Raw genomic sequence first — 12510 nt, forward strand, 5'->3', positions numbered from 1 at the left:
CTTTGTGGGAGGGGCTTGCCAGCAGGTCACATACGGCAATATCTTCGCTCACTCTCGCCTGCCAACCGCACCGCCTCACCTCTTTTCTCACAGCCGCCGCACGTTGGGGCCATCCTCTCGTGGACCCGGCGCTTCTCCACGTCGCTCGCCCCGCCCCCCACCCCCACCCCCGGCATTGTTGTTGGTCGGCGTGTCGGAGCTGCGACATCAATTACCAGGTATAGCCCGCGTTGCACCCTTCTCCTTTCCTCGTTCTCAACATCACTGTCACCATTACTTGTTCGTGTAAACTGCAGCAGCATGGCCGCCGCTTCTCCCCGCCCCGGCGGCGCTCGGCCCTTGCCGCAGCCCATGACAGCCCAGGGACGGCCCCTGTCCCCCTACTCCCATTACCACGACAACCAGCAGCAGCAGCAGCAGCAACAGCAACAGCAGCAGCAGCAGCACGAAGCGGCATGGTATGAGCACGAAGAGCGCATGCGTCCCAGCTATATCCACGCACTGCCGCCCCATCACCAGCTGCTGCTGCTGCATTTTCAGCAGCAACAACAGCAGCGACAGCAATCGTTCCCTGCTGGCGTTGGTGTTGATGCAAATGTCGCCGCAGGCTTACGGCCCCCACTGAGCCCGTCGGCCCGCTACCGGCAGCAGCAGCAATACTTTTCCAATATCCCTCCCAGCGCAGCAGCACATGCTTCGCCCTCTGCCGCCTCCTCCAGCGCGTATGTTGCCCCGGCCCAACCTGGCGAATACGCTTTCCCACAACAACAGCAGCAGCAGCAGCAATTCCCTGCTGGCGCGCCGCGCAGCTACGGCCCCGCGTCGTCGAACCCGCACCGCAACTCGTTCACCGGCGGGCTCGCCGCGTTCGCGAGCAACCCCGGCAGCAGGCTCCGGCGCCACAGCAACACCAACGCCAACAATCTCGCCATGCCTGGCCAGCAGCAGCAGGGACAAGGCGCGCAAGACGCCAGCTGGACACGCGGCGGTGGACAGGGGAACAAAGGGAGCGCTTTCATGGTGCGCTTTCATTCAGTCTTGCTGCTCCTGTTTGTGCGTGACTGACGAAGCATCTCTTCCCTCTCGTCGGACCTCAGCACAAGGGCTTCTGGGATATCATGGCGCTCGCCGCGAACCCGGCCTCGCCGCTTTCCTCTCCGTCGCGCCTGGCGCCTCCGCGCTTCCCGGACGCCGAAGGCGGCAGCGGCTCGCGCCCGTCGTCCCCGTCGAAGCTGAAGGCGACGTTCAGCAAGGCAACAGGTGCGCTACGGCGCCGCAGCGCCAACCTCAATGTCCCTGGTGGAGGAAACGCCACCACCAACAATAACACTTTTGCTGCGGACTTGTCGCTCGTCGGCGGCGCCGGCGGCGAGGAGCTCATCGGCGGGCCGATCTTCGACATGGTCCCGCCGCACCAGCAAGCGAGGGGCAACTCGAGACCGGCGACGCCAACCAGCTACCAACAACAACACCAGCATCAAGGCGCCGGCTTGCACGCGCCTCAACTACAGCACCCGCACCTCTCCTCCGCGGCGAGTGGCCACTCGTTGGCACAGCCACTGCACATGCCATCATGGACCGGCGCCGGCGCCGGCCTAGCTGCGCCGCAGCCGGTGCGTGCGACAAAGAAGCGCATCAGCATTGACATGGTTGGTGCGCCGCAAGTGGGCACGTTTGTGCATGCCGCACATGCGAGCGACGCGGACCAGGCTGAGGCGATCCTGCGGCGCTGGTCGCGCGAGCCGCTCGGCGTCGGCAAGATCGCTGACCCCAACTGGGACTGGGTCGCGCCGCTCAAGGACGCAGTGCGCAGCCGTCAGGCGCGCAGCCAGGCCGAGGCCATCGCGCAGATCCAGGCCGCGCTGCATGCGGATGAGAGCGCCATCCTCGACAACAGCGGCAGCAGAGGCGACGCTGGCGTTGCATGCGCAGCCGGCGCGGCAGCACATCCGGCGACCCAGCGCGCGCCGCTGCAAGTCGTCAATGGCGTTCCGAGCAACTTGTCTACAGCCAGTAGCGTCGCGACGCTTGCCGCCTCCACCGTCGGCGGCAGCGCCGCTGGGCAACAGGGTGCCAGCGCGCCGCAGAGCCCCGTGCGGGCTTTTGCTGGTATGAGCATTGCCGAGGAGGCGTCACAGGCTGGGCCTCTTCCCCAACAGCAGCAGCAGCAAAGCTACGACGTCTTTGGCCCACAGTGCACCGCCTCGCCTAGTGGGCGCAAGCCAGTTCCTAGCCCCGGCGCTGCAGGAGCTCAGCAAGGATCCGCGACAACATCACCATCAGCACTAGGCTCACCGCGCCGCCTCGTGCCGCCCCCCATGCCTCCCATGCCGCGCACCAATTCGGCTGGAACGCTCGTGATCAATCCCTCGCCCGAGCAGCAGCAGCAAGCGCCGGACTACATGCGTTATAAGCCACCTGTATCGCCGGCCTCTGGCCAAGGCGACGCGGAGAAGAGAGCGAGCAGGTACGACGGCCTTCCAGGCGCTGCTGCTGGTCGCGCCGGCATGATGTCTGGCGGTATCGGCGCGCTGTTTGGTGCTCCCGACGCAGGCGTCGCTGCCCTAGAGCGGCCGCTGTCTACGGTCTTCCGCAATGAGAAAGCCGCAGGTGCCGGTGCTGTTGGATTCCCCGGCGGCGACGCGGCAGCAGAGGCAGCTGCAGCTGCAGGAGGCGACGGTGCGCTGATACCGCTCGGCGCAAACGTCCGTCCGAGCCTGACGACGGTCGAGAAAAGTGTGGCGGCGAAGATCTACTTTGAGAACCTGTACTACGGTATCCTGAAGAAGCCGCGCGCACGCGATACACGCCGGGCTGGCCTCGAGGCGGAGCTTGCCGCGCTGCGCATCTCGGATGCGGCCAAGGAGGCAATCCGCGCACGCTGGATCGCCAACGAGACTGAGTACCTGCGCGACGTGCGCGCGCGTGTCAGCGCCAACAGCTTCAGCAAGCTCAAGACGATCGGCCATGGTGCCTTTGGCGTCGTCGCGCTCGTCCGCGAGCGCGGCACTGGCGAGCTGTTCGCGATGAAGCAGCTGCGCAAGGCCGACATGCTACGCAAGGGCCAGGAGGGCCACGTGCGAGCCGAGCGGGACCTCATGACGAGCGCCAGCGCCAGCGCCAGCGCAAAGTGGATCGTCAAGCTCGTGTACAGCTTCCAGGACGTCGACCACCTTTATCTCATCATGTGAGCCTGCCCGTGGAGCCGTGTCTGACCGCTGAGAAACAGAGCGTGAGGGTCTGACCATGCTCTTTCTTCTTACATTTTGTGACTCGCGCGCATCTTTCCTTAGGGAATTCATGGGCGGTGGAGACCTGCTCAACCTGCTGATCGAAAAGGACATCTTCGAGGAGGACTTCGCGCGCTTTTACGTAGCCGAAATGATTCTCGCTATTCACGAGGCGCACCGCCTCGGATACATCCACCGCGACATCAAGCCAGACAACTTCCTCTTCACTTCTTCCGGCCACGTCAAGCTCGCCGACTTTGGCCTTTGCCAGAGCTTCCACTGGGCGCACGATGGCGCTTACTACGATCAGCAGCGCAAGCACCTCCTGCGCAAGCATGGAATTGACCTCGAGGATAACACTGCCGCCAAAAGGTGGGCGGCAGGCGGTGTTGGCGGAGCAGGCGGCGCGGTAGGCAGGTCCGTTCGACCAGCTGGAGGCAACCTCAACGAGAAGGAGCTGCATGACATCATGAGCGACAGAAACGAGGATGGTACACCCATGACGCACGTGCTCACTTGGAGAGACAAGAACAAGAAGAAGATCGCTTATTCTGTTGTTGGTGAGTGCGCCGTTACTTCCATGAAGGCTCTTTCAGCGAGGTCAGAGCTAATCATGCGCACGCTCCTCTGCAGGCACTAACAACTACATGGCACCTGAAGTTCTGCGAGGTCTTGGCTACGACCAGTCGTGCGACTGGTGGTCGCTGGGCGTCATTGTCTTTGAGATGCTCTATGGCTACCCGCCCTTTGTCTCCAAGTCACGTCATTTGACGCGGCAGAAGATCTTGAACTGGCGCCAGACGCTCCGCTTCCCTCTCAAGCCGCGGGTCTCGAAAGACGCTCAGGACTTTATCTCGCACCTCATCTGCGAAAAGGAAGATCGCCTCGGCAGCGCAGCGACCGCGTCTGTCTCCAGACCGAACTCAATCATCCAGGGAGCCCGTCGCTCTGGGTTTGCCGCAGGCAGTGGTGCAATAGGCGGCGTGAGCGGGCTGCAAGATGGCGTCGAGGAGCTCATGGCGCATCCGTGGTTCCGTACCGTCGACTGGGGCCACCTCCACCGCATGTCGCCGCCGTTCAAGCCGGCGCTCTCGCACCCCGGCGATACGAAGCACTTTGAGGACGACATTGACGACGAGCCGCTGCCGGCTCCCGGAGCGGCGGAAGGCGCCAACCCGGCAGCCGACCAGCCGCGCGATCCGATGCTGCGTGACAAGACTCATGGTCAGCACCTGCTCGAGATGAGGAAGCAGCTTGCATTTGTTGTGAGTAATGACCGAACGCGGCGCAGGTTGCTTCGATTTCCGTCGACCGTTCAAGTGTGACGTCCTTTTTTTCCGATTGCAGGGCTACACATTCAAATCGCCGAAGCACTTCGACCCGCGCACCCAGCTCGCGGACGTGGCTTCTATCGCCGCTGCCGAGCGCTCTGCGGGTATGACGCCCCAGAACAAGTACCTCGGCGAGCCCGCGAGTAGTGGTAGCCGTATCAGGAGCATGTCGATGTGAAGACGCCCATCGAACGTACGTAGCATTCAGAATCAATACTATTCAAGGGAGTTAATACCTGTTCATTACAATACGAGTTTACAAGCGAAACCCACAGTGCCTCTCTTCGCCATCCCTGAACCCAACCCAGCCAAGTCACCCACTCCAACGAGCAAGATGAAATACTATGGCGCAAGCAGCTTGAGGCGACATCTCTTTCTTCTCAAGCGACGTGCACAGAATTGTTCCATCGTGCAGCAGTATCTTGCAGTATCTACGTCGAGCAATGTAATGCTAATTACTCGAAGAAAGCAGAATTATGGCCTGACGTGAAGCGGGCGGCGAACGGTCGGAAGTGAAACTGTTCCAGAATGAGGAAGCAAGATGGAGGCGCTTGATGGGGGATGAAAGAGAAAAAGGGAACCCTGCTTCTGGGCAAGCCTTATTCTGACATTCAACCCGGTGAAGTGGTTGCTGTCGTCTCCGGCAGTCGCAATCCGGCTCTCGCTCTCCGGACACAACGCGCTGCCAACAGCAGCTTGCTAGAACAACAGTTTCAACAGCCATCCTCTACGCTCATTCATCGCCATCCCTGGAGTCTGGACACCAATCCCACTGAACGGTTCCGTTCTGACGCACATTCCTTTAAGAATCACCTTGATCGACACGAATTTGCTTGTGGTATGCATTCGAAGGGCTTACTCGATTGTGTGCCAGTCACGTGACAATACTGGCTTGACGTCACCCGAAGACTCACTCCTCAACTCATCCATCCTCGCGCGCTGTTAGCGCGTCCCGAGCGCTGGCGTGTCGTACACATGTCATCTTTAATTGTTGCCGGGCGCGGTTTGGCTGTGCTTCTGAACCTACAACCCAACATATGCTATGGGTGCAAGTGGCAATGTAAACGGGGTTGCCGGTGTTTGTGCCGACAATGTATGCTTGCTGCATTTAAACCATCGTTGACGCTTCCCAAAACTGCTCGGATCTTCCAAGTGAGGGCCACAAGCTGAGGCACAGGAAGTGTCATTAAGCTGACGCTGCCGTCACCATGCCGGTATCTCGGTCGCTTGCCACCTTCACTTCTGCCGCTCTTCGAGCGTGCTCGGTTGCCAAGCCTGGTTCCTTCGCAGGCGGTTGAGAAGCTCATGCGGCAGATTGACGCACTTGAATCTCAAGGCGCTTCTCATGTGGTGCGAGTGAGTCTGAATCTGCTCAATGCTTCGATTGATGGGGCACACACGATCGCTAAGGCCGATGAAGCGAACATGACGAGCAACATGGTACATTCTATCTGTATGTCCTCAGCTGGGATTCGTTGCCGGGCTTGGAGAGCAGCTGGTGATGATGCTCAGCCGAGCTCTTTGCGCACCCAGCACACCGAAGCGAAAAGTAATTTTGGAATAGCTGCTGGTGGTGGCGGCAGGGACAATATTTGCACGTCAACAAACTGAACTGAGGCAATAGCGGTGCGTATGACTTTGTCGACTCGCTAGAGGCTGTGGAGAGCTGCCGAAGTAGTAGCAAAATAATGTCTGCAGGGCTGAGCGAGGACGAGTTGCTGGCGAAGCAGTATGTCGAATTGAAAGCATTCGCGGAATACGCATGGAAGCACAGTTAGAATCGGAATCGTTGCCCACGCATCGGTCAGTGAGCATTGAGTTTTGAGGTGCCGAATCGCAAGGCATTAATGCATCTGTTTCTTGAGGCCCGAACAGCTATGTGCTGTGTATGGCACAGTTTCCGAACTGTAGCTTATCTAGGCTAAGCACCATACTTTCTCGGCACCATGCCATCCGGCGGCTGAGTTTCGACCCTGCCCTTACCCACCTCTTCCCAATTGGTCGAGAGTGCTGTCCCATTACTCTCCTGGAAGCTCTTCATCATCGCCCGCCTTGTGTCCTCGTTGGCATTTGCGTAAATCTTTTGGAAAAATTTGTTGATGTCCGAGTCCTCCTCTTGCTTGCTTTCTGCCAATGTGTCGTAATCGAGTGCGTCCCACTTGTTGGAAGGCCGCTTGCCGGGTGCAGATGCGGATGGGCCGCTGCTTGACTCTGCGGCAGGATCAGTGGGTACGCTCATTGGTATTGTCGACGAGCTCGGGACGGCTGAGGATGCCGGCGCTGAAGGGGCCGAGGGCATTGTGTCAGCTCTACACGCCTCAGTGTGACATCAAACAAGGTCGAAACTTACTGCTTCCAGCGATAATCCCCCCAGTGTCACCTTGCAATCCTGCCCACCGGACCCCGGGTGCGGCTTTCACCAAAGATACTTCGACTTTTGTGCTCAGGATCTTGTATGCAGATGCTTGAGCATTCACGGAAGCGAAAAGCGGATCGATCTTGAGCGCTGTTTCTGATCCATCGGCGCCTTTGATCGCAACATGGAGCTGCCATTGCCAAAGGAGAAGGGTAAGTGGCACATGTCATTGTCGCTTGTCAGTAGAGCTCCATCACAGTGATAGAAATGCCATGTCGACTTACGCTATGTTCGCCAAACTGGACATCGAGGCGGTCCTCTGTCACGCCTTTGACAAAGACCGTGACAGTCACGGATGTGTCTGTCTGATAGTAGTCAAATCTGGAAGAGTCAGCGGATAGTAATGCAGAGAAGGTCCCAAGAAAGGAATTTAATGAGTGCGAATGCTCTGCGCGGGGAAAGTCGAGTCGTGCACTCACCTTGGCGACGACGACATGACGCCTACCTGGCCAGGTCTCGGGACGAGCGTGAGACCTGATCCTCTCAGCAAGAGATCAGCTTGGATATGGACTGTTTGCAAGGTCTGGTGCTGACGTCGCTCACCTGCTGATTGCACAACTGTCGCTTTGATCAGCCTCTTAAGCAGTAGACCCGCTTGATCGCCTGAATGCGTGTGTATACGAACTTGCTTGCGAGGTTAATGAAAGAGCGAGCTTGAGCGTGCACGAACTGTCGTTGCGGGTATCGATTGCGTCGCGTCTTCGACTCAACCCTAATCAGTCGTCTCGTCATCTGCGTCTCCGGCCATGCGCCTTCAGTCAAAAGGAGCTTCGCATTACAACACTTCGATGACATTCCATGTGCAGGAAAAGATCACAACCTCACGGACTAGATGCCTTACTAACAAGACACCCCGCGCTTCAATGCCAGCCACACAGGACACTTCACAGACACTATAGATGACCGATGAGCAGCAGTTTGAAAGGACGGAGTCTAGCATGCAATTCTGGGCATTGTTTGAGAGCTCCCGAATCATTTGATCTTGTCCAAGATGCGATTGAAACCCCCCTTTCTAAAGGTGCAATAAAAAGAGCGTTTCCGTCAGCTTAGACATTCGACACCTTTCGCGTGTAGCTTTTGTTAGGAGGACTAGTGCATACCTGTTCATGTACTGTCTCCATGTCCGCTCCTGCTTGATCTTCGCATAGCCCAGCTGACTCGCGTCGTCAATCTTCTTGCCCTTGGTCGTCCCGAACCCACCAAAGCCCATGGCAGCCATCATTTCCTGCTGTTCATCACCCGCAGGCTGCGTCCTTGACTCTTCATCTGCTTCCGCTGTTCCATTTTCTAGCTCTTCACCTCGACGATTGTCGGCTCGACCAGATGAGGGCCTAGCTTTGTGTGCGTGCTCTTCCCCTCGTGAATGATCCACGTCGTGCCAGCGGTCGTCGTCACCCTCGCTCCGGTCTGATCTGCGTGTTGCTGGGGCTGGGCTGCGGCTACGGTTCCGACATATCCCCTCGCGGGGCGGTGGCACATCTCTGCGATGGTAATCAGGTGATCGAGATCGCTGATAGTCTCTGCCTGACCTCGGGTCCAACGGCTGATGCCAATGGTCCCGTGCTGCGCCCCGTCGTTCATCTCTCCGGCCTCCACCATAGCGTGAATCTCCAGCCTCGCGATCATATCTGCTAGTAGTTCCTGAGGGCGGACGTGCAGAGGAGCGCTCTCTGTCGTAATGGTCACGGCCACGGGAAGGATCGCCCCTTGAAGCAGATGCTGCTGCGCTCGAACTGCCGGCCCGAGGCCCGTAGTCTAGTTCTGTAGGACCCTCATCGTCTGGTAGAGGCAAATCGGATGGGCGTCAGGATGCGTCAGAGGAGTCATGAGGGATTCAAGGCGCGTAGCAGCTTACATCGTGATGCACCTCCCCTATAGTCGCTGTCGCGTCGCCCACCTCGAATGTACTCGTCGTGCCCGTGCACGCTGCTGCCGCCTCTGGAGCGGTCGTACTCGTTGTAGCGACTGCCGCTCGTGTGGCTTTCCGACATTGCCGCTTGCTTCAGTGATCCGGATGCTCAAACCGCTTGCGCAGCCCCCAATTGATAGCCGAAGTTGGTGGAGGGAAGCCAAGCCACTGTACATGGAGTGTAATGTGCATCCCATTGCTCGTTCCCTGTAGCACGAATAAACAAATATTTCGAGCGGCGCGCCTGCGGCCTGTGGCGCGTGGAAGCTGTGGGCTCTACGAAATTCAAATGAATCGACTCGAAGAATGACTGACCAACCTTAGTCAGGGTGCACAAGGCATCGGTTGCTGGTTCTCCTTCGGCCCGTCATTTTGATTCGCTGGCTTATGGTATCAAGCAGCTGGAATCGTGGTGAAGCCCAAAGCCGAGGGAGTAGCACCACGTGGGACGCTGCCGTAGCTGACTGTCCCCGTCATCCCAACAGTCCCACTCATTGTCGTCACTTGGAGAGACAGGACTCCGCAGTCTCAAGACAACTACAATGTCAATCATACCTCCAAAGCCGGCAAAGCGGCCGGGTATGCCAAAGCTGAGCATCCCTTCAAGTGAGTGACTCAGTGCGACAGGTCACTGCGGGGCTGCGATCTCAGACCTCAGATGCATGGCCTCGCTCATTTTTTTCTCTTCAGGGCCTTCCTCCGCATCGACTGCATCGCAGACGAACGACAGCACATGGAGCTCGGGAAGAAATTCGAATATTAATGGAAGCATCAGTGGAACGAATGGCGCAACTGTCTCAGGTGCCCTAGCACTATCGCTTGCGACGGGTCCCTTTGAGGAGAATGACGGGTACGAAGGCTCTGCAGGCTTTAGCACCACCGTTGCATGTGGCACTCAAAGCCTGTATCCAGATACGGTTCCGCAAGGCCAGCAACCGGGTGCGACAGACTTTACAGCGATGACAAACGACCTGCGCCGAGCCATTGGTGGGATGCGCGTGGACGACAGCGCAAAGCGCAATGGGAAATCCTACCAGGAGGACGGAATGAGCGCGGGCTCTAATCTCAAGCTGCCTGTCGGACCCAAGCAAGGGGAGAATGGAATTGCAGGCCCGAGCAGGGTACCAGACGATCTAGTGCTCGAGGGCAACCTTGAAATCCTCGGGCGGCTTGGGGAAGGCGCAAGTGGTGAAGTCAAGAAAGCGAGGCACGTACCAACAGGATTGTTGATGGCCAAGAAAGTGAGCTTACCTGCTGAAAGCGACGCGTGTCAATTCCCTTTACTGATGGAAAGGTGGCTTGCTACACAGACCATTGCAACATCTCCAAATCCGGCGATTCACCGGCAGATCCTGCGAGAGCTGTCCTTCATTCGGACTTGCCACTCGGACCACATTGTGCGCTACTACGGCGCGTTCCTGGAGGACGAGGACACGTCCATTGCCATCTGCATGGAATACTGCGAAGCTGGCAGTCTCGCGGCGATCTACAAGCGAGTGAAAGCGAGGGGCGGGCGGACAGGTGAAAAAATTCTTGGCAAGATCTCAGAATGCGTACTAAAGGGGCTTGGGTATCTGCACGAGCGCAAGATCATCCATCGAGATATCAAACCCTCCAACATCGTCGTCACACGGCAAGGGCAGATCAAACTGTGCGATTTTGGCGTCTCTGGGGAGCTGATTAACTCGATGGCTGGCACATTCACCGGTACGAGCTATTACATGGCTGTGAGTCGCCTTTGAAAAGGAGACATACATTCTGCGCTTGCCAAGCTGACCCCCTTACATCCTCAGCCGGAACGCATCCAAGGGCTTCCATACACAATCAGTTCAGACGTCTGGTCTTTAGGCCTCACGATCCTCGAGCTTGCCTCAAACCGATTTCCGTTTCCGCCTGAGGGCGAGCCGCCACTGGGGCCAATCGACTTGCTCTCGTATGTCATATCTATGAAGGTACCAGAGCTGCAAGACGATGAGAGCGTCGGTGTCAAGTGGTCCAAGGCACTTCGCGATTTTATCGCGCGCTGTCTTGAGAAGGATGGGATCAAGCGGCCCGGACCTATCAAGATGATGAGTCATCCTTTCGTCAAGAAGAGCCAAACGAGAGTCCCACAGCCGGACTTGGCCCGCTTTGTGGCGGAAGTGTGGGGCTGGCCGGAACCAGACTCACACGGGAGTGTGTCGACGCACAACACGCCGACAAGTACGGAACCGCTTCTCCCAATCGGACGAACATTCAGCCTACGGCAGGCGCCGAAACCAAGCGAGCAAGTTGGAGTTGCAGAGGCGCGGGCGCAAGCAGCGGCACCCTCCACCTCATCCTCTTCCATCTCTGCGCGCCCGGCGCCAGATGCCCCAACTCGACTCAGTGTTGCGGGCCTTGGTCCCGTTAACCTTCGCGACCTGGAGGGCCGCACAGCAGCAGATCGCACAGCCGCAAAGATGCGTGAAGCGGATCTCGGCTTGGTCGGAAGTCCGACAGAGGAGTACACAGAACCCCATTTCAACGAGAACTCTTAATCAGATTGTTTTCTGTTCACAAGAGCGAAGATTCCTAAGCATTGCGATAACTCGCAACCTATAACGTCAGAGAGGCGTTCGCATTCATGCGGCACTTATTTAAGACACTTCAAATCACAGTCAGTCACTGCATTCCGTGCGTTTCTCATTTCGCCGATTCTCCGTTCCAATTATTTGCATCAACCCATTACACAATAGATATCTCAATACAATGTGTCACTCCCTGAATCATTATAATGTTTGCCACGGTCAGGTGATAAACAGTTTTCAGCGCGTGACCAATTGACCTTTTTGTGCACCATCGCGCTCTCCGTCGAACTCTCGAGATTTCAGAACCATTGACAATTACGCTTCTGCAGGTGATTCGCCGCCAAACCCCTTCGAAGGGTGATCGACCAGACTCGCCGTGCTCAGCAGGCCATGCATGGTCGGAAAGTCCCATCGCCATCAGCGGCGAGCATCCCACAGGTCGAGCCACCAAAATGACATACTACTGGTCACCATTCATGGACACAGAGCGATAAAAACTCCGCGTCGTTCCCACTTTTTGGCTTCTGATGCGCCCTGCAGCAAAACTGCAACAGACGTCCCCGACTTTGGAATACTACAACTGCTTACAAAAGTTCCGGAATCTGTCCCCAAATCCAACACGGTGAATGGCTTGGAGATTGCCGAGGCTCCCGCATTGATTTCGCCGGCTTGAGAAAAGCTGTGTGAATGCCTGTTGCCTGAATGCGAGTTTAGCCGGCGGATAAAACAGTCTATCATCGGCTACGTATGAGTTAGTATGTATATATACAACCACGGAAGTCATTAGCTCTACTCACTAAATATCAGTTCTCAGTAGTACTTGGTATAGTAAGCAGGTCAGTAGTCCAATGTATTGTTGTGAAGGACGGAAAGTAACACGCGACGATGCATTCAGCTCTGGTACGGCATGGGCCCTACCATCGGCATGACCGCCAGCGTCTCTCCCTCCTTTCTCCCCTGCCCTCACTGCTGCTGGACTATGGTATATGCACATGTATGCACCTTAGACTTGTATGAGTCTAGCCATTATCATATGGCTTCGTAGAGTGCCTCTGCGCCTCTGGCCATTGGTCTA

General features: G+C 57.3%; 6 protein-coding genes across 6 annotated transcripts; 4 read left to right on the forward strand and 2 right to left on the reverse strand.

Annotated features, from left to right (window-relative positions):
- Window positions 1–300: 300 nt before the first annotated feature.
- On the forward strand, window positions 301–4739 carry K437DRAFT_270312 (kinase-like protein; the record flags this gene model as incomplete). The annotated part of the gene is made up of 5 exons (XM_013385573.1): window positions 301–1020; window positions 1098–3187; window positions 3294–3790; window positions 3864–4495; window positions 4578–4739. 5 exons carry the CDS (start codon window positions 301–303, stop codon window positions 4737–4739), a joined length of 4101 nt encoding a protein of 1366 aa, XP_013241027.1.
- Window positions 4740–5411: 672 nt separating this feature from the next.
- On the forward strand, window positions 5412–6298 carry K437DRAFT_12060 (uncharacterized protein). Its single transcript, XM_013385559.1, has 3 exons — window positions 5412–5713; window positions 5819–6014; window positions 6095–6298. The coding sequence occupies exons 1-3, from the start codon at window positions 5537–5539 to the stop codon at window positions 6112–6114; spliced, it is 393 nt and encodes a 130-aa protein (XP_013241013.1). The 5' UTR covers window positions 5412–5536; the 3' UTR covers window positions 6115–6298.
- Window positions 6299–6482: 184 nt separating this feature from the next.
- K437DRAFT_228016 (SGS-domain-containing protein) lies at window positions 6483–7300 on the reverse strand (the record flags this gene model as incomplete). Its single annotated transcript, XM_013385574.1, has 3 exons — window positions 6483–6816; window positions 6908–7107; window positions 7202–7300. Coding segments are annotated over 3 exons (633 nt in total), but the record flags the coding sequence as incomplete, so codon positions are not given.
- Window positions 7301–7961: 661 nt separating this feature from the next.
- Window positions 7962–8278, reverse strand: K437DRAFT_259095 (uncharacterized protein). Its single transcript, XM_013385575.1, has one exon. The coding sequence runs from the start codon at window positions 8197–8199 to the stop codon at window positions 7990–7992; it is 210 nt and encodes a 69-aa protein (XP_013241029.1). The 5' UTR covers window positions 8200–8278; the 3' UTR covers window positions 7962–7989.
- A 425-nt stretch (window positions 8279–8703) lies between these two features.
- K437DRAFT_12044 (uncharacterized protein) lies at window positions 8704–9227 on the forward strand. Its single transcript, XM_013385558.1, has one exon. It carries the CDS (start codon window positions 8803–8805, stop codon window positions 9097–9099), a length of 297 nt encoding a protein of 98 aa, XP_013241012.1. The 5' UTR covers window positions 8704–8802; the 3' UTR covers window positions 9100–9227.
- On the forward strand, window positions 9222–11405 carry K437DRAFT_250784 (Pkinase-domain-containing protein; the record flags this gene model as incomplete). Its single annotated transcript, XM_013385576.1, has 3 exons — window positions 9222–10127; window positions 10197–10613; window positions 10680–11405. Exons 1-3 carry the CDS (start codon window positions 9549–9551, stop codon window positions 11403–11405), a joined length of 1722 nt encoding a protein of 573 aa, XP_013241030.1. The 5' UTR covers window positions 9222–9548.
- Window positions 11406–12510: the final 1105 nt, after the last annotated feature.

This window comes from Tilletiaria anomala, assembly GCF_000711695.1.
Source record: "Tilletiaria anomala UBC 951 chromosome Unknown K437scaffold_105, whole genome shotgun sequence".
In the NCBI taxonomy this organism is placed as follows: domain Eukaryota; kingdom Fungi; phylum Basidiomycota; class Exobasidiomycetes; order Georgefischeriales; family Tilletiariaceae; genus Tilletiaria; species Tilletiaria anomala.

Bases quoted from the DNA above. Each gene is read 5' to 3' on its own strand.
- K437DRAFT_12060 (XM_013385559.1), top strand. From the start codon at position 5,537: ATGTCATCTTTAATTGTTGCCGGGCGCGGTTTGGCTGTGCTTCTGAAC. The intron at 5,714-5,818 runs GTGAGGGCCACA...CCGCTCTTCGAG, and splicing joins AAACTGCTCGGATCTTCCAA to CGTGCTCGGTTGCCAAGCCT. The intron at 6,015-6,094 runs GTATGTCCTCAG...TTGCGCACCCAG, and splicing joins CAACATGGTACATTCTATCT to CACACCGAAGCGAAAAGTAA.
- K437DRAFT_259095 (XM_013385575.1), bottom strand. From the start codon at position 8,199: ATGATGGCTGCCATGGGCTTTGGTGGGTTCGGGACGACCAAGGGCAAG.
- K437DRAFT_12044 (XM_013385558.1), top strand. From the start codon at position 8,803: ATGAGGGATTCAAGGCGCGTAGCAGCTTACATCGTGATGCACCTCCCC.